The 20,675-nt window shown below is 39.5% G+C and overlaps 1 protein-coding gene across 1 annotated transcript in view; it reads right to left on the bottom strand.

Annotated features, from left to right (window-relative positions):
- Nucleotides 1-4,558: 4,558 nt before the first annotated feature.
- Nucleotides 4,559-20,675, bottom strand: part of SPSB4 (splA/ryanodine receptor domain and SOCS box containing 4) — a 69,217-nt gene continuing 53,100 nt past the window's right edge. Inside the window, exon 2 of the mRNA XM_074153771.1 lies at nucleotides 4,559-5,846. Within this exon, the coding sequence (XP_074009872.1) occupies nucleotides 5,719-5,846 (128 nt within the window). The 3' untranslated portion in view covers nucleotides 4,559-5,718. The remainder of the gene's footprint in view (nucleotides 5,847-20,675) is intronic.

Here is a 20,675-nt window from a genome sequence, read left to right as displayed (position 1 = left end):
CTTATTTAATACCTTTTTCTTTTAAAAAAATAAATAAATATGGAGGAAACTGATCCAGGCACTACTGAACAGATGCTGACTTCAACTCGGTGTCTCTGTAATGATGGCTTATGACTAGTATTTGAAACTGTCAGTAGAATTTGTTGTACATGAGGGCTGCCAGAAACATCAGCTCATTTTTGTGTTTTGTTTGCTTTCCCTTAGAAGTCTGAAGACACCTGTCCTTTTGTGCTGTAGCTTTCAAAAGCTAGAGAAACAATATATTAAAATCCAAGAACATAACTGTCTCAACTGTAAGTAACCCCTAATATGTTAAATTTATTAAAAACATGAGCTCTACTTTTACCTCTACTGTCACCCTGAGAGATTAGAGGCCATATAACTTACAAATGTTCATAGCTACACAAATTAAACTAGAAGTATCTGATCCTGACACCTATTTTAAAGAGGATTTGCAAAGACGTCTCCAAATTGAAATGTCTACATTTTAAGCCCAGCCATTTATTAATCGCTTCAGATACGCTGGCACAGCTGTCTCACCGCTGCTTGGCACGGGAAAGTACCCCCTACTGAACTCTGTTCTACCAATTACTGGGCTTCTATTTGGCTAGTTTGGGTACCCCCACATGTTACTACAGTCATAGCAATAATGACAGAGCATCTGTGCTCTTTGCCTAGAGGTTAATGAATTAAGTTCCAATGGGACAATATGTGGAAAAGGGTCCTGCTCCATACCACAGCAGAGCCCAAAGTCCTTCAGAGGCTTTTGAAGGACACGTGGTCAGGCACAGATCTTTGGGATGTTAAGGCTTTGCAACAAGAGTTTAGGGGTGAAAAAGATGCTACTGCTTAAATATCAACACTAAACACCTGGTGGCGGTGGCAGCATGAACAACTTTTGATTTTTTTTTCTTTCCCCTTGAATTTACTTGTACTCTATAGCGGGGCTAAAAAAAGAAAAGAAGGTAAACCCTTAGGGAAATGCTGCTCCCTAGAGCTGTGGTCCTTTGTTCTCTGCCCCCACCACAGTACCTTCATATTTGCTTTAATATACCTTCAGTAAGGTGTTCTGCTTTGTAGCAGATGCTTCAAAACTTCATGTTAGACAGTGCCTGCAGAACACACTACAATTCTTCTCTGAAGGAACAGTTACAATCTCATTTTAAAAAAAAAAAAGGATGGGGGTCATTCAGGCTGATGTGTATTGTATGTTTCTCATGGCTCTATGTCTATAGAGAACATTTCCCAAGGAGGAAGGAGGCTTTTTGGTGTCTTTTTCAATCAAGCAAACAAAGGATTTCCACTTCATGATCACCAGACATTCTTTTGTGAGATAAACAGGAATGAATAAAGACCCTACATTCCTTTAAGTATACAGAATAAAAAGCACTGTGAGATTTTAAAGGTGTATAAACTAAAAAGCTTTTGAAAGTCACCATCAAGGAGCCAAAAAGTCTAGCTTCCCCTTTGAATATCACTCTGAGCCTCAACTAGACGCATTTTTTCGTTCAACTTTCTCACAACATTTACCTAACTACACTTGCCAGCATGTTTTGCCAAATTAGAAAAACTGCTGCAGAAACCATCTGCTTGACATTGCTTACATAGAATAAAGTATCGCTCAATACAATGTATTGGAAATGTTTGGAGAACTTTACATGGGAACCGAAAGCAGCGGTGCTGACTCAGGCAGATCTCCCGCTGATGTCAGTGGGAATTGTACCTGAATGAGGACTGCTGGATCCGATACAAAGCTTGCTGCGTAGCGATTGCCGCCGACTGACGTGAGAACATATGGTTATAGTTTAACAATACCAACTGTAATGGAGATGAGAAGGAAATTTTATAGCATTTCTGGCTCGCTGCTCTTTTACAACTATGAGAAACACTCAAATGATTCGCACATATCTACTTCTGTAACAGTTTTTCCCAGCTTCAAGTGAACACTGAGAAACTTGCAAAGTTAGATTCCACCTCAACAGGAACAGTTTGAGTCAATCTGTTGAGATAAAAACCTGAACACCAGAAAGACTACACGTGAAGCCTAAAATAAGATTTCACAATTTCTTTACAGATTGTATTACGTTATCTCTGGATGAGAATGCAGATGCTTCAGTATGTTTCCCTTCGTCCAATCTGAAGCAGAAATAAAGCCTTCATAGCACTGTCTTTGTCAGCCCAGTAGTAGGGACGTGTGTGTGGCTATACCAAAGGAAAATGGCTTTGCAAATTTGACCCCAAATTTAGGTGTTATAAAATGGCTAAGAATGCCACTGAGGTTACAGCACTTGCAAATCGTGATGACAACAGCAGCACCTCTAGGTGGACAAATCAAGACCTTCCCTCACAAGAGTTGCAGAAGGTTGAAGCTACATTAGAAATCCAAATCCCAAACAGTAGGTGAAACACTTCCTATTGCAACTAATTAGCACGCACCCATCACAAAGGTTGCACTGTGGTTGCAGCTCCCAGGCATGTGCCCTTTTCCTTTAAATGCTACAATAAAGACTCGTGTTTTGCTTGAAGGAGCTTCTATTAGCCTTAGTTTACCAGCCATGGGAACACCTCCAGATGGTGTCTAGAAAAACTATAGAAAAAGCTGTCTTTTACAGAAAAGCTGTCTTTTTCTCAGACACAGGGAAAAGCTGTCTTTTTCTCAGACACAGGGACACAAAAGCTCAAAACCATCACATCTATTGTCTATGTTTCTTCGTGTGATGAAAGCCAGAAGTGTCTGGTATTTAAAAATACAGATGCAAGAGAGATCTTACTGCAAATCACGTAGTAGTACAGCTTTGTAGTAAGCAACCATCCTCTCCATTAGATATGCCTGGGAGTGGACTTCTGGGTAGGTACCTTCCTGCAATTAGATTTCCAGGACAGAGAGGCTGAGAAGTTTCAGCTGCACTGTTTGAAGAATGATCGTAACGTAGTGTTTGACCTCTCTTTTGGGCAAAAGCCAATGCATCGCCACCTTATACATTATTGCTCAATTCACTCCTAAAGCAAACAGTAAACAATGTTTGCAATTCTGTAAAGTGAGCCTTAAGAATCGATGTGAGGAACGTACCACCCAGGCTGGAGTTCAGCAACAGGGAGGAGACTCTTTGGTACATTTTGTGAGGTGATGCTCAGACTACTTGCTGAGTCTCAATGCTTGACTCATTCTTAGCAATACAGACAGGCACTCTGGTTTCCCTATAAGCCCTCTTACAAGACTTCTGTGGACCAAGAAAACTATATCAAAAAGACCTTGACCCCTGAAAACTGGGCCCTAATCCCACATGACGGGGCGTATCTACCATCCACAGCATCACAACACACAATTTGGGAACAGTACAATAATAAAACTATCATTCCTGTAAAACTAGCACTCCTGGAAGACAGCTAAGTATTAGAAAAAATGTTTGAAAGTTAGAATAAGGACGTTTAGTTTAGAAGAACCATGACAGAAGGGGCACCAACTGAAATTTCAATCCAACTGTAAAATAATTAGGTTAATTAACATACAGAGGCACCATTAATTTGTCTCATGGTATCAGTTCCCACTTTACTCTCAATTTAAAAAGCTGTCCGCTGGGGTCAAGTTAAAGAACAGAGAAGACAACACTTAACAGTTGTGTCACTGGAGTTATTCAAAGAACATGAAGTCTAGTAACACAGACTGAAACACTGATTTTAGGAAATGCTTACCTAACATGGACTTCAGCGGTGGAAAAACAAGGTCTACCAGGATTACTATGCCGCTCCCGAACAGCTGCTTGCCCTGCTTATGAAAGATCACTTGACAGCTATAATTTTCCTTTCAGATGAGTTATTATACCTTTATACCTCCTTCTTCCTATGTACCTATTGAGAAAAATGGTTTAAATTAAACAAAGCAAGTGGGATAAGTAAGAGATACAGATCACAGCTGTAATTTCTTCCCCTTTGCAAGACTAAGGTAAGGAACACAGTACGTACCTCTCCCCTTAAGTGAAAGCAAGTCCAAAAGTAAGTTGATGCTGAAGAAGCATCAACTTACACAGTTAAGCCCAGAGAAGGAAATACTTGTAATTTAAATTTTTGACATCCCTGTGTCACCTTCCCCTTGTTGCTTCCACTCTTGCTTCTGCTGTTGTATCGTGTCTATCTCATGTTTCTCTTTTCCAACTGAAACTGTAATTCTGTTCCTTGGGGTGACTGAGAGAAGGGCAACCACCTGCGGTTGGGTGGGTTTGCCTGTATCATCAGTGGACGGCGGTCAAACTTCAACCTACCTCAAAAGCACGGAGTCTCAAAGTGCAACTTTGCACAAAACTGAGGTTTTGTTTAGAGGAATCTGGCCAGAATTGTGTTAAAAGCAGGAGTACGGTTACATCCAGAGTGAGAGGGATAAATGAGGAACAGGACATGACATTGCCGGTGGTGTCTCTCGCATGTGAGCCCAGAGCAGCAATTCCAAAATGCTGAACAGGAACATTTGCAAAGCTGCAGGAGGAACTGAACTTCAACTCTGTACACAGTGCTATGTTATTTAGCACTTCATCAAAGGAGACATGAGTTTTATTTTGGACAGTAGACTTTATTAGAAATTTTCTCCTCATTCGTCAGTAAATTCACATTAAAATATGCTGAAGGCAGCTCAGTCTAAACATTTGACATCCTGCCATAACAACAACTTCCAGTTTAAAAACTAGATAACTGATCAGGCAGATAACTTGAAACACGTAAGAAATGCAAATAGAAAGCAGCATCTTAAAAAATGGGACGAGCCTGAAAAATTAATACATTTCAGGTGGAGTTGGGGAAAAAACCAAAATCAGTCACCCCAAGATGGGAAACAGTAAAATGAGAACTCCACAGACTCTAAACAGATAAATAAACATTATAACCACACATACATTAAAAAGAGAACCAAGTACTTAGAGTTCATACCACATAAAAATTATAAATTTGTTCAAATAAAAAAGTGACAAGCTTTCTAAAATACAAATATCCTAAATTCTTGGGATAGTGAACACTTTGTTATAAACTGCAGAACTTTGGAGGGACTAGATTTGGTCTTGAAAACAATGGACTGCATCTTACTGTTACCGTGACCAAAAATGGATCTTTCTGACAACGTATACCAGGTTTTTTCCTCTTGTGTTTTTAAATTACATACTCTTCTTCTAGACAATGATCTGCTTTTTTAAATGTTAGAACTTTTAGATACTATAGGCCTGATTATGTTGAGTGCTGAACACTCAAAGCTCTCAACAACTCTGGATACCAAAAGCAAGGTTTAAATATTTTTCAAAGTTATCGTCAAGATTTTTCCTTTGCTAATTTATTTTTATCTATTGGGATGAGGCGTAGAAGAGAAAAAAGACATTTTTAAAAATCACATTATTGAAGAACGCTCTGCCCTGCATGACTGGATCTTGCAGTTCAGATTTTCTATTGGCATTTACTAGAGGCAACAAAGATAAACCCATACATGAGAGATGAGAATAATGGCCTTCAGGACTGTAAACACAACAGGCAACAAATAACACAAATCTCGATCAAATCAATGTTTTCACATTCTTTAGTAGTCCCCCACAGTGATCTGCTTTCACTGGTTCAGAAAAAAATATATATTAAAAATTAAATAACACTTAAGTGTCCATCACAAAGATTTATATTTTGCTGTAAACAATTTTCTGCCATTTGCATTGATGTAGTCCAATGTGAGGCCAGAGGTTTCTAGATGTCTTATTGGTACTGTAAATAATTTTTCAGAGACAGAGGCAAAGGTAGAATTTCTATGTCATGCAGGCGGTCTCTGCCAAGAGCAAAACGAATTGATCTTCGGCACAAGTCCATTAAAGGCAGGGGTTCAGCTGAAAAAATAGAAGAAAATAAAGAGTTAATTTTTCAGCATCTCCATTTACAATGTTTTATTTATTAACATAGATTCTGTACTGTAATCAGTCATAAAGAGTCATAAAGTCATACTGTAAACAGTCATAAAGATAGCAATGGTATTGTGAAAAACCTGACAACCAGAAGGCAATTAAGATAATCAATAGAAGCAAAGACAGAATTCTGTGCATTTCACCCATAATAAGTGACTGCAAATTTTCAGACTGAGCTTCCTTATCTGTAAGGCTTAATGTAATAATCCAAAAACACTCTTCAGGTTTATCAAGTTGCAGCATAAGAAGTTATTATTTCTAACAAGATTTCTAACAGGACAAAAAGCTCCTACTCTGTTTATGACACGTTATTTCTCATGCCATGTTAACGTGGACTACACTGACAACTTCTGACCTTTACACACCAGTTCCTTCTGCATCTTAGGAACTCGAAATGGTACTTAAGGGTAACCAAACTTCTGAGCAAACACTGCTTTTCCTGCCACACTCTCTTAGCCTTTCTTTCTAGGAAGTTCATCGGAAGAAAAAAAACTAAACAAAACACCTTCAAAAATCTAGAGGAAATTTAACCTTTTCCTCCATGAATAAATTAGGGGAGGAGGATTCAGCTGACTAGAAGACAGGGTGTGTGTTCTCATGCATATATACACAAACACCATCAAAATATGCAAAAAACATCTGTAGATGCCCTTAGTTTAATTTAATAGAAGTGAATTAAGTAACTGTCAGAAATGCTTAGCTGATAGCACTTAAGATGGGAGGCTGAAGCACAGTGATCTGCAGCATCTCAAACCATCTCACCCCTGCAAGACTCGCACAGAACTGCAGGAACAACTTCCATCTAATAGTAGCATGAACAACCTCTGTGATTGCAGAGTTTGCAATGGAAATCTTTCTGCAGTAAGAGTAAAACTAAAACCCGGAGTAGTCTTTAACCAGTTACAGCTATCTTGAAGAACAACTTTAACCAGATGGATTTGGTTGCACATGTTGGTTTATAAGGGTAAGAGTTTAAAAGACTACAGGAAACTCTGCCTCTTTGTGTTATAAAACAGTAGTAGCCTTTAAAACCTTACTAGTACTTTCAAATGGAGAAAAACAAATGTCACGTGCTTATATTATAGCAATAACCTTTTATAAACTTGACAGATTATTTACAAGTACTCAACACTATACAGCACTCTCTGGTTTTATCAAGAGTTCTTTTATGTGCCACATGTAGATTTACACAAACTATGTTAATCTACCAATCTTTTAGCTGATACTGTTTTAAAACCTACTTGAAAAAAATCATTACAAAGCAAATAATATACAAAATACCCAACTTAAGGATTGGTTTTATATGCTATAATTGTCTGCTCTGGTGACAGACTGACTTAATGGATTTTCCATCATTAATACTAGCATCATATTTTATTTGGATAGTCCACAGTTCACTATGGGGCTTCCCAAGCGTCTAGGGAAAAAGCTTAGAAAGCATTCTGTTGTACGCTGAAAGACTAAAAAGCTTATTTAACTTTATAACCACTTCATTGACTCAGATATAGAGTCTACTTCTCCTTAAAAATCCTCTTAATCTATAACTTTGGCTATTAAAAGATTAAAAAAATAAGAGCCACCACATTCCAGTAATAAAGTAACATTTTCTATACATTGGTGATGTTAGGTATCATTTTTACATACCAGAATCATGAACGTTAAACCTTATGGGATGAAGCCATAAAATTCATTAACCAGGATTAATATGTAGGAGCAAAAATAGCTCCTGAGTTCCAGGACACAGAACACAACACATCTCACAAGTCTTACACCGTAAACAACAATTTTCTGAGTATCTTTCCAGAATCCCTGAGGTCCCATTAAGAAGATGTAAAATAAAGACTAAGCGTGTTTAAAGCCATTAACTGACCGTGTGGTCTCTTTTTTTTTCCCCCAGACAAAGGAATACGTAAAACGTAGCCATCTGTGCAGCCAGGCACAAAGCTAATGCTAAACTTCAAAACGCAATTTACAGAAAGGTTAAAATATTTTTCAAGCTTGAAATGCTAAATGAATGTCTCCTGTCTCACTTCTACAGGGAATTTTCAAATGCTACAGAAAAAGCCCCCAAGTGTTTGAAACAGCTGCTAAATTATACATACTGAATGTGGTTTTGAAACTTGAAAATTTAACTATGTTCTTTTTATTCTCCTTTCTATTCAACAGCAGTTCAAATCTACAACAACATTAGAACAGGTTTGTCCTACAATACTAAATAAATGTTATGTTTTCTGGGGTGCTGGCTGTAAGAACTTAAGGAAAAATTGTAATAATAGCATCTTAAGTAGAAACTTTTTACAGCTGTGAATAGTCCTAAATTATCAAAAATTTAGTTCAGGAAAAGAAATAATCTTGGTTTGTCAAAATAGTCTATGGAATAAACATAATACTGTTTAAATTTAAAGACCGACAATTTTGGGGCAGCCTAACTCAAAAGAACCATTATTAAACATTTGATATGTACCCTCCCATCCACCACATCTCACATTTTTACTATGTATTTCACAAAGGAGGATAACTTGGAAAAAAGTTTGGGTTTTAAGCAGCACGAGTTTGATTCTGAAAAGTGTGTGAGTTCTCGGGGGAGGCATTTGTGTGACCATGGGGAAGAGGCCAAAGAAGGCTTGCATAAAGGCTGTGCAGACCTTTGCTCCCACACCCTGTGGCAGCTGGAAGAGCTTTCAGCTCTGGCACCCGGGTGCATCCCTGCCCTGAAGCTGAGAAGACAGCCTCAGCCGTGCCCCCTTCTCCAGCACACCAGGCCCTGGGCCAGGCGGGTGCCATCACGTGCCCCAGCAGGTCCCTTGCCTTGGGAACCGGCAGAGCAAAGGCAGCCAGCGTGCCGCTGCCCTGCAGGCTAGACATGAGGAAGTGGTAATTTCAGAGATGCTTTAACATTCGCCAGGTGCCAGTATCTGGCATACAGTGGTGCCAAGCCCAGGCTCTGCCATGCCCCCATTGCCGCTCCAACAATTCACCAGTTGCGAGGCATTTCTTATGCTGGAGCTCAGGGAGAGGGAACTGGGATGATGTGAGCACGGCACAGCACGCCGGCGAGAAAAGGGACCGCTGCAAAGAGGCTGCTCATCGTCTGCTGTAATGGCTGAAACGCCTCTTTCACACACATGCAAACACCAAAATCACTTCAGGTTTTCAAAGAAATTCAGTCAAAACTTGGTCCTTTTGGGAAGGAACGGAAAAGTTCAACCATCCTGAGTATATACTGCATGCACCCCGCCTAAAACACACACACAGGCTTGATGTATCCGAAACACTCGGCAGCACATTCAAACGTTCAAAACAGTATTTCCAAAATGCTATTTCCATTTGAGATCATACAAATAATGCTGAGAAGAGAATATTCTAATAATGCAAGAGATGGGAATATGAATGTTCTGAAGCCACATGGTTAGCTGTAAGGTTGGCTACTGACAGCGCCTTTCACAACATTAAATATATATTTTTGAAAACTTTCTAAATTCAGGGATATTAACTGAATGTCAGATCATCTCACTACTTAGTATACCTAATATGCACTCTAAGTGTTATATTTTTAGAATAACCCACAACGGAATGGAACTGGAGCATTCAAGCCCCCCAGAAGAACACAAACCAGACATTTTGCCAAAGTTACATGAACTCCAGTAATGGTCTCGCCATTAGAAAAAGGAGGAATGAATTGCTGAGCTGGAATGCAAAATTGTAAAGAAAACACAATTCACAAGAATGGCTCTTTGTATTAAATTCCCAACCAGGCTAAGAAATTCAAAGCCAGACACTCCAGGGCAAGGGAGCAAGCTTTGCACAGGAAACCCAGCGCTTCCTCTCAGGCTCCGGCAGAACTCCCAGAGAAAAGTACAGCTACAGCTTGTTGGGTAACACACCTCTGAGCCCCGGGCCAGCTCCCCTCACCTTCCTCAATGGACTATAAGGCATCATCTTCTCATTTAAAGCTTACTGTGAAACCTCTTCGCCCAAAGGTAGCTCCTCATAACTGACACATTACAGAAAACTATTTTTCAAGAGGAAAAAAAAAAGAGTGAAAAAATAATACTGCTTAATTTATGTATCAGTTTAATTCCCATGTCTCCCAATTTTGTACCAGTAGTTTGCAAGAAGGCCCATTAAAAAAAAACAAAACAAAACAAAAAAACCAACCAAAAAACCAAACACAAAAACCCAACAGCTAAGAAACAGCCCTTTGCTTCTACTCGTTCTCAGAAGTGTATCTGCAACAGACCCACCTGAACACCCGGGAGCCGGGCAAAACAACAGCCACTCCTCTCACGCAGAGCTGCATTTCACCAAGTGGTGTATGAAATAGCTTAAGTAGTGATTTAATATAATAGCTAATAGCTTAAAAATAGCTTAAAAATAGCTTAAATAAGCTGTTCAATAACTTGAATTACATTGAATAAATAAAAAGAGCTATTTCGTAGCTATCTAGCTATTAATAACACAAAAAGGCTGTGTTTATGTATCTAGATGTATTTGTTCTAATGGTATCACTGACAGTTTAAGGACAAAGGCAAAGAAAGGTTTGTAACTAGAAACAACTATGTGCTTGAGAGGATTTCTCCAATAAATATGCATCTGCGATAGCAATTTGCACATCATTACCAGCTGAAAAGTTCATTTAGTTTTGGCAACCTGTAGTTACTTAACAATCTGGCACTCCAACAAGGCTGCCTCATCTTTGTAAACAGGCTTTTATAGTTGAGATACTATAGTCATTTAGCATCCAATAACACTAAATGTTATTAACTGCAATGTTACATAAGGCTCATACAAAAGAGCAGCTTTTAGCACACAGCAGTTATTTGCCAAATACTCATTTTTTAAAGCTCTAACAGCAGATAATGTTCACGGCTTTCATAAATCTATGAAGAATATACTTTTATCTCATTTTATAAAATCAGAGTTGTCTGAGGGAAAAAACCCCACAACCAAAGCAAAATTAAAGCTGGTTGAAAAACAAAGGAAGTTTTTGTGAGAATCATCATCACCAAAAATTAAGAACTTTTTTTTAGTTATCTTATAGGTCTATGTAAGATACCAAATTATCTTCTATTTTGATATTTTTAGCCTTAAACTTATTAAAAAGCACTTACATTCAGTGATTAATATTACTGTTTCCAACTGCTTTAAGGCAGCTTTAAAGTCAGGTTTAAAAAAAAAAAAAAGAATAAGAAAAAATACAGTGTCAGGAGACAGAGATGCAATCACACATCATGAAATAAGTGGACGACATCTCCCCAGTCCTAACTTTGCTCTGCTAACCATAGGACCACAAGGCAAGAGCCAGCTCATTAATGAGGCAGGGGCAGCACAGCCTTTCTTTCCCAGAATTCCCATCACCTGGCCAAGGAGGGAGGTGAAGCAGCATGGCCTCAACAATGGGAAAGTCACCTCTTGCAAAAGTAATGCCTGCCTGGTGCACACAGGAGTCTTGAGAAGTAGGAAAATGCATGATGATTCTGTTTGTATCCTAATTGGGCATAAGGTTTTCTATCCACGTTACGTACTCGGTGGCTATTGCCCAGTCCCCCTTCCTGCCCTCTTTGCCACCAGTAAGTCATCATCACCCAGGTTCCTGCCCTGCACTGCTTTTCACTTCTCAATTTTAATCTCATACTTGGCCAAGATCAACAATCATCATCATCCTTAGAGGGATGATGTCCCTAAGAGTAATGGAAAGGGGATCCAACATGGACATGAGATGACATTCTTAGATTGCCCCCATAAACCAGGTGGGACAGGAAAGCTCTCTCCACAGCTCATCACCACTCTCCTCTCTGATGCCCACCTGTTCCAACGGACAATCCTCTGTCCCCCATCAGGACACTTGAGTGCCCACCATACTCCAGACTACAGCACACTTTTTTAATCCTTTTTCTTGAATTTTCCCCCTTCTTTCAGGTATTAGAACACCTGCTAAGGAGTAACATGGCCTAAGTGTTTCCATTAGGGTGATTTAGGGTATATATAAATTTGTAACTACCATTTAATTATCACATACAATAAACAAACATATGTAAGCCAGGAGTTTTCCTTCCAACCTTTCTGCCAAAGCTTAATGATTGTTTTAAGTTTAGCAGTACAGGCCAAATTCTTTCCCCCCCACATAATACGGTACATAAATACACCCCCCGTGACATATTTATGGCTTCCCTGATGCAACTGATGGAAAATTTGAGTCATGTTCCTTAAATGGCACAATCTTGAGAAAGGAAATTGCAAATAATATATTAAAGAACACAGGCTATGACCAGTCATAAAAAATGCTAATAAATCTCCTAACAGCAATGAAAATTCAGTCAAAGGATAACAGGATAAAAGAAATCACTTGTCTATTTTTCCCACAGATGTCTTTAAGTCCTGCAGCCTAACCCAGCAAACCGTGCAAATGAAGCACCTTAGATCACCACATCTTAATTACAGCTCAAGTGATCCAGAGGAATCACCACTCTAAATGAATTCTGCCGTTCAAGAGGGAACACCCTGGTTTGTCCTAAGAGCATTTTCCCTAACTCCCGTGTTTATCCACCCGAGAGCATGGGTGGATAAACCCAGACTACCACCAGACTGATGCTGGCTCTGCAAAAGCGGGGTGCTATGCCGCCCCGCGCTCCCCAGGAGCAGGGGATGGTGTTACCCTCCTTCAGCCCCCCCTGCCATCGCCCTCCCACCCCGGCAGCTCCTTCACATACAGCTGGAAGCCATCGCCCTGGCTTCTTCAAAAGCATACCGGGGGCAGATGGCGAGGGGTTTCTGTTATCAGTCAAGGCTGATAAACAGCTGCTGTCTCCAGCAGTCGTCCACTAGGACAAATAAAGCTTTATGGAGTACCACATCAGCACCTTGCTTTTAGCAGACAGGGTGGGGAAGTAAAAACACAGAAATAACACAAACACCCCCCTGTATGTGAGCTAACCCACATCCCACAAAAATTTGGTGCTTGAAGTTAAGAATGTTAAAGGGAGAAGGGAAGGCAAGAAAGCTTGAGGAAAGGGAAAGACTCGGGGGTAAACCTCCCTCCTCCTCCTCCGCATCTCTTGTGCTGGGCAGGGGGATTGTTTTACAGATACCGTTGGCTTTTAGGTGTTAAATGCAGTTAAGCATAGTTTAAAACTTCAACCGGGCATCATTTAGCAGAATTAAGCTGAAAAAGCAGCAATGAACAAGCACATATTCTGCAGTATCATTTGTTTTCAGTTAATGCTCTCCAGCTGTGCTTTCTTGAGAGGAAAAGAGTTGAAAAGCAGAACACAATGAAAACAAACCAAAACCAATCCCAAAAGCCAGTGGCCTCCTGTTAGGGGTTCAATAAAGAATCTCTCATTTGAGCACAAGTATGTCTCTCCTTACAGTTTCCTTTTTGCATGCCATTGTTTGCAATCTCCTATGAAGACGACACAAGACTTGGACAACTGGTCCTGGCTCATCAGCACCAGAGCATGTGCCTAAATCCAATGAATTCGACACAGGCTTAAAATTTATTCTTACAGATTTCAATTTAGTAGACTTCAGCACATGCCTAAGCATGTTTTTTGAATCATTTTGGTTTATAGGAGTGCTCTTCCTAGAAAAGTAATTTGTCTGTGTAAATTTGTACATAGAGTCAGATATATACATATATATATATACACATATATATATATACACACATGTAGAAACCCTTATCCAAGAGGCTCAGTGTGCTCTACAGCTCTTACCCTCTAGGTGGGTTTATGGATCCACCTAAAAAGGCCTCTAGATCAAGCACATTTAATAAGTAGAACAGGAGCAATACAAAGTCTGGCCCAGGCCACATCTACAAGCAAACTTCACTGTGGAAACTTCCCTGAAAACCTTAATTTTCTGAATTACTAATTTAAATGTACATATGCATTATAATAATTCAATTTCCAGGAACAAAAAAATAGGCACGGGTATGATTCATATTTGAAAACATTTTAACACACTATTTCTTCAATCTACAGATTACTAAATTGTACTGCCCTACAGAATTCAGAAGCTGCAAAACAGAGTCAGGTAATGAATTTTACCAGCAAACGAGCGGCTTTTTTAAAAAGGAGCAAAGGTCTGTTAACACACTGTGTTCATTACAGCTTGACAGATGTCCATGCTGCCAGAGAGCAAGAACGGCCGCCACTTCCCTTCTGCAAGAGGAAGCGCACGTATGATTTCACTCCCTCTGCACATCGGGAAAATGCAAATAGGAAGGGTGAGCTGGAGAGATTTGCTTTCTGCCCATGATTTGTTTGTTGTTCTCCTCCCCTCAAATACTTCCACAAAACAACTCTTCTCTTTGTTCCTGAATGCAGTAGGAAGGTAAATTGAGACAGTTACTTCAGTGATGATCTAAATGTTTTGTAGTAGAAGAGACACCTAACATAAATACATGCTCTTTAAAACCAACTAACAAACAAAATGAAGTGCCTGACGTTAGAGATGAGCCTAAGCTACAACCATCAGCTCCTTAGTTCCTCCTAGCTTAAACTTCCCCAAGTTTAACATGTTGGGAACAAGGATTTGGTTTAGACTAATCTCTAATGTAAACTTTATAGCTTTTACTCTTAGAAACACATTTATCACCATTAAATTCAGCTTGTGTGCCAGGCCATATAGTAGGAAGTTAAAATATATCAAGGTGAGCAAAGATTAAAGCTTGGATGAGAATTTCACTGAGTAGATGCATGGGAGTTCAAAGACAATGTTGTTCGGGGGTTATGGACAGATTTATAGGCAAAGTAATAACTGAGGAAGTTGAAGGAAAGTTCAGGTTTCAAGGAAGAACCACTGCAGACAACTATTGCAACAGGAGATCACACACCGCAAACAATATGCAACATGACGACTGAAATATTGTGAAACAATTTCTTGTGTTTTATCTCTTCATAAAATGTGCTTCGGAAATGGGCAAATAAAACACCCATGTCAAGCACACACCTGTGACAACCTTTATGGCTGTGAACAAGTCTTTATTGTTGGGAGGGGGAAATTAGAAAGAGATTTTAAGTAAATCTTTTCCTGTCCCTCAATTCATTGGCACATTTCTGCCTGAATAGTATTACAGCAGATGATGAGATTTCTTGTTGGGAAACCTAATCGTACTGATTTAAATATTCTAAAATTCAAAATTGTAAGTTTCACAGCTGTTCTTAAGAACATTTTTTATTTTGGGTTAAGCTAATCAAGTACATGAGAGAGAGAGAATGAAACGAGATGCACGCAAGAAGAGAAAATGCTGGAACTTCATGCTGATCCAGATGGGTACCTGGTTGCCTGACAGCCCCATCTGCCCTTCTCCCACTAACCTATTGTACCTACCTGGTGTATTTTGTATGACATATTTATTGTGTGGGACGACTAAAATAACACATGCTCATTCAAGATTTCCATTGCTTACAACTCATAAGTTCTCAGCTGGAACCTATCACAGTAGTTTTCTGTATGGGTGTTTAGTATCACACTAAATAAAGTTATTTACTCTAGTTAGCAATTAAATTGATTCAAAGCATCTTCTACATCACATTGCACCACACTGGAGCTTTCTTCAAAATTTTACCATATTGACAGGGCAACAGAACTGATGACTCCCTGCTTAAATTAATACAAATTGCGCTGAGCTCTTTAAAACAATAAATATTTGACTACATTCCTCATATCATTGTTACATGACATTTTCTCAACTGCTTCAATTTAAATTACCCGGAGGCTCCAACATATGCAGATTTCCTCAAACTAAGCGAAAAAAATGGCTGTAGCGTGTCATTTAAATTTTAATGCAATTGTATACAAGCTAATGATCTCTAGGGGAGATCCACAAACATCAGACCTGACTCATCACTTTGTTACTCTAGTTTTTATATTAATAGAATTACACTGGAATAAATCTAGAGCAATCAAGGAGCAATTAGGTTCAATATAATGAATTTGATTCCGTTAGTTTAGTACCATTTGTATTTTCAATTTCTTGAAAGTGATTTTTTTTAAGTGCCATAATCTTTATCAGCAGAAAATGGGTACTGGAGACGATCTGAATTATTTTCATACTGAATTTAGGATTCATCATCGTTCCTGGTACGCAAACACAGCTGACGCTCTCTGAAGACATTTCTAAAGCCTTCATTTTGAACACAAATGCACTCTTGTATCACAGGTAGAGCACACAGGGCTGCCTTTACTCACCATTGCTCAGTTCTTCTCATCACAAGCTCCTGTTACCATCTTTCAGCCTCGGCAAAGCTCTGACTGAAATTTCACACTGCTGTGCCACTGCCTAGGACCGGCACTCCTGCAATGTTGTCTTACAAATGGCCTGGTCATTTTGTGAGAAATAGAGTGTGCAAAGATGATTTTCATATTATGCTTTCCTGCACCCATTGTACATGAGGTACATCATACCCCGGAGTGTAAGCACCAAGTGTAAAACCCACTGACGGGAGGGGAGAGGTGAGGGGTAGGTGGGCTAGGGAGAGTGGTTTGCCTCTAAAGTGACTTCTCCTGTTCCTGGGCGCGTGTGGGGATCCAACATGATGATAAACATTAAAACTCACAAATGAAAAATCTGGAATTTCACATGGTATTACTAGAATCTGATAGCTAACTTGAGCTTTGCTCACACCGAACTTTTTCACCTCCAGAGCAGCATCACCGGGCAAAACTTTCCTGTACTTGGTACTGCTGGATAAAAGGAGAGAAGGAGCCCTCTCTGAACTGTCTTCTCTAGCCTAAATGGCTGAAAGGGAGGTGGCAGTTGTAGTGGAACCTGCTGCCAGTCTCCATTTATCGGTCACCCTACTCCTCACGACACTGCTTAATATATTTGGAGAACTAGGCTGCAGCAGCATACCAGTCATGGCTTCTTCCCTGTCCTCCTCCAGCCCTCCAGATCCAGCTAACGCATTTCTCTAGGCCTCTCAAACTCCACACAATGACTCTTCCCCCAGTGACGCTCACTTTCTGTTCCAATGAACTCAGACACAAAGAGGATAGCAAGAAGCGACCAGGGGGGCTTTCACCCCAGCCCTCTCCTCCTCACGTGCCTCCCAGCTTCACTCTTGGTCCTTCTGTCCTCATGCTTTATGTTATCCACTCGTGGTTGCATGACCACCATCTGCACAGGATGTCATTGATGTCAAACGAGATGAGGAGAAACCCAAGTGCAGCTGAACCACCGAGCGTGGCCACACTCTGGAAGGAGCTATAAAACACCACGGAGGGGCTGGGTTTATTGCTTCTTACTGATCCATTATCAAACAGTCTTTGTCCATAACCAGCTCTTCCAGCTCCCTCCATCCCCAGCAGCCAGCTGGCTAATGCAGTTGCACAGGTGTAAATGAAAGCATCACTTGGCCTGCAGAAAAGTTATTATAAACAAAGATTTATCTAGATTTTCAGATACCAAAGTCAATCTGTAGGGCTGGCAATTAAAAAATTGCATCTGGGAACAACAAAGCAAAGCTGAGCAGTTCACCCTGCTCTTTAATGTGCTTGCAGGCCTTACTCCTGTAGGAAAGGGAATCCCATCAACTCACTAATACAGCTGATTTCAAATAAAAGGCTAGAATGAAAGAAACTGAATATGTATTAGAATCCTTACAAGAATTTCTACGTTTGTATTTTCAGATTCCTGAAGAGATTCAGGTAGTAGCTTGAGACACTCAGCTCACTCCTATATGTATGCATGTATATACACATATACATATATAAAGCACATACATATATACACACAGAGACAAGAACATAAAAAGGTATGAATATGAGGGAAACATTTGAACCACCCTCTCCTTCCTAAAAACATATTTCACTTATTTTAGTGGCAGTAACATACCACGGAGTTTAGTAACACAAAAGAGCTATTACTGTTGGATTTTAGACAAAAGGAAATAGACAAGAAATAAAGCTATGAGCAGGAATTAATATTTTTCTACTTATATTAAGGACAATGTGCTTAATAGCACTGAAAAAATAGTTCTAGAATTCTACAGTTTTGACAGATGTACAGTAATTTCTTAGTACAAAATATAAACTAATTTCAACGTGATTTTAGGGACAAGAAAGGATACATTTTCTTATCTGGGCACTGGTAAATACGCAGGTTAAGGTTTTCAAGAATAAGCGAGTTTATGCAAGCCCACACTTAGATACCACAATAAATGACTTGACTCATTACAGCGTCAAGCAGGCAGCAGAGCTTAGTGAAGGCAATAAGGCCATTTCCAGCCCCAAAAAAGAGATGGCATTTTCTGTCAACATTTTCTTTGATATTTTATTTATAGTTTGGGATATGACAATTTCAAAACTACATATAAGGTTCTTTAATGCGAAGAACTGTGGGTTTTTGTTGTTTGGGTTTCTGTTTGGTTTGTTGTTTTTTTTTTTTAATTAGTGGAATATCACTTTGATGCTAAATTTCCATCATGTTTTAATAGATCCTAGACAGACTCCTTTACTATCAGCCTCCTATTTTGAACACTAATTTTTATCTTTTTCTAATGTGATTACAAAAAGAAAAAGAAGAAAGGTGAGAGACAAACAATCCCATTTCACGCTTGTGTGGCATGTATAAACATATATATTATTTTTATTTATATAAATATAAAACTTCACTATGACTGCTTTCTTTGCAACCAAATGTTCTGACATATTAAACCATTTAAGTAAGTCTTATTTTCTCCTCTTATCAGCCATCTCCTTCCCTTTCTTCCATGCTCCTACTCTCAAAGCAAACAGTGCCACTCGGTGAACTGGTGTTTAAAAATGAAAAGCCCTCCTACCTGTGGGTCTGTAAACATCAGGCACAGTAATATTTTGCTTTTTTAAATCTAAAATCTAGGTGATACTGGTGCAACAGATGAAATGCTAAATTATCAAAACAAATTCTTAACTCAGTACTTAATCCAAAGTACAAACCTCCAAGATATTAAAAGCACATTCAGAATTACACACAGCACAAAAGAATGCTTCCCACCAAATTCCTTCTGCTCCCTGTCGACTCAGCCCTTTTCACTCCACCAGCATTGTCAGCAAAGCCAAAGGGAATTTTGCCAGGGTAAATACTGCTAAATGGGGTCCACCATCCGTAGATATTTTCCTTTTATTTTACCCTGTTGCCAAGTAATTTCTGATGTCAATCTGCCTGTAAAATGAAGCGGATTATTATTTTTCCAAGTACTCACAGTTTTGAGATCAACACTGACCCCTTGGGCATAAAAATATGCCAATGTCATTTTGATGTCTTAGATATTTCTTAACTAATTAAGTTAATCACATAAACAATTACTGAGTAAAAAGCTACAACAAAGCTTTCCAAAATCATCCTTCCTAAGGGTGGGAACAGCCACCCAGCCCAGTTCAATTTAACCCATCCTCTAAACCCATCACATCAGCTACTCATTTACTTTGGTTATGCGATTACTCCCCTGTCCAGGAGGAGAGATCAAGACCTTGTGCTTGTTTTAAATCTTATTCAGCCATACATAGAATCAAAACCGCAACCCCAAAGAAGCCTGTGGTCAAGCACCAGGGGCAAGAAAACTCAAGAGTTTATGGTAACCTGACCCGCTCATCTATCCCATTTCCCAAAGTGCCGATGCTTGTTTTGCATCTCCTTCTTGTCCTTTCAAAAATCAGAAAACCTTCTTCAAAAAGCAGGGTTAATAGTCTAGTTGGACTAGATGATCTCTATGGTCCCTTCTAACTCTAAAAAAATTCAGTGAAATTCAGTGAAATAAATCAAGGAAGATGCTTTCCTTCAGAGTTCTCAGACAGAAGCAAACAATACCAAAGCAGAGACATGAAGACCCGGGGCATCACAGCAATGAGAAACGGACTGACTTTGTCCTTCCAAGAGTCTCCCAGCTCAAGAGTCATCGAGGAGAGAGGGGCAGTGACCACTCGGAGTAGTCCCCCAGGAACTCCAAAGTGCAGCACTTGAGCGTGCTGCTTACTCGGTGCACCCGTGCTGCAAGGGTCTCCAAAAGACTGGAGCCCTCCGTCACCTGCACCTCCTGGTTTCCCGTGCAACACTGCCAGGACTGCAGGCAGGGAGGGAGGCAGTGCATGGTCCCTCCTGCAGATCCCCCCACCTGGGACAACTGGGAGGTCAGGGGACTACAGAAAATGTTACTAATTGACAAAGACAAAAGGAACTTGGAGTGGTAAGCAAAGCACCGAGATCAGTGGAAACATGAAAATGAACAAAATAAAAATAATGGCTTCTTTCCTTTTTCTGTTATGGTTTAGTGTATTGTTTTCAATACAAACCTTAAGCTTTACTTCATCTCTGCTATTAACAACATTTGTATGTTGATGTCATGCATTTCATATTCGGAATGAAGTATTTTTGTACTATATACTTTAATTTTATTTACTGATGCAAAATTAGAATTCTGGAGTTTGTATATTCAGGATCCTGGTACCGATCGATGAAAGCATTTCACTGTCTCTAAGGTAACTTTCCAGCTTAGTAAAAAAGGGCAAATGTTTTCATATGATTTGCTTTATTGATAAACCTTCCAAAGACAAAAGCAGGACTATGTATTATTCATTACTGCCTTTCCCTTCTTAGGTAGCATCAATTAAAACTGACCTTCCGGGACATTCTTCCCTTTAAAACTTCAAAACCAGATGACAATCATTCAAAACTTATGAGACCTCTCTCCCATACAGCTTTGAACAAGAACTTCTACGCGTGAGCAAAAGCAAACTTCATGGAGAGCAACTTGTGTCATCACGTGAAGATCT

The sequence above is a fragment of the Numenius arquata genome, chromosome 9, assembly GCF_964106895.1.
Source record: "Numenius arquata chromosome 9, bNumArq3.hap1.1, whole genome shotgun sequence".
Taxonomy (NCBI): domain Eukaryota; kingdom Metazoa; phylum Chordata; class Aves; order Charadriiformes; family Scolopacidae; genus Numenius; species Numenius arquata.
This window is presented reverse-complemented; position numbering and strand designations above follow the sequence as displayed.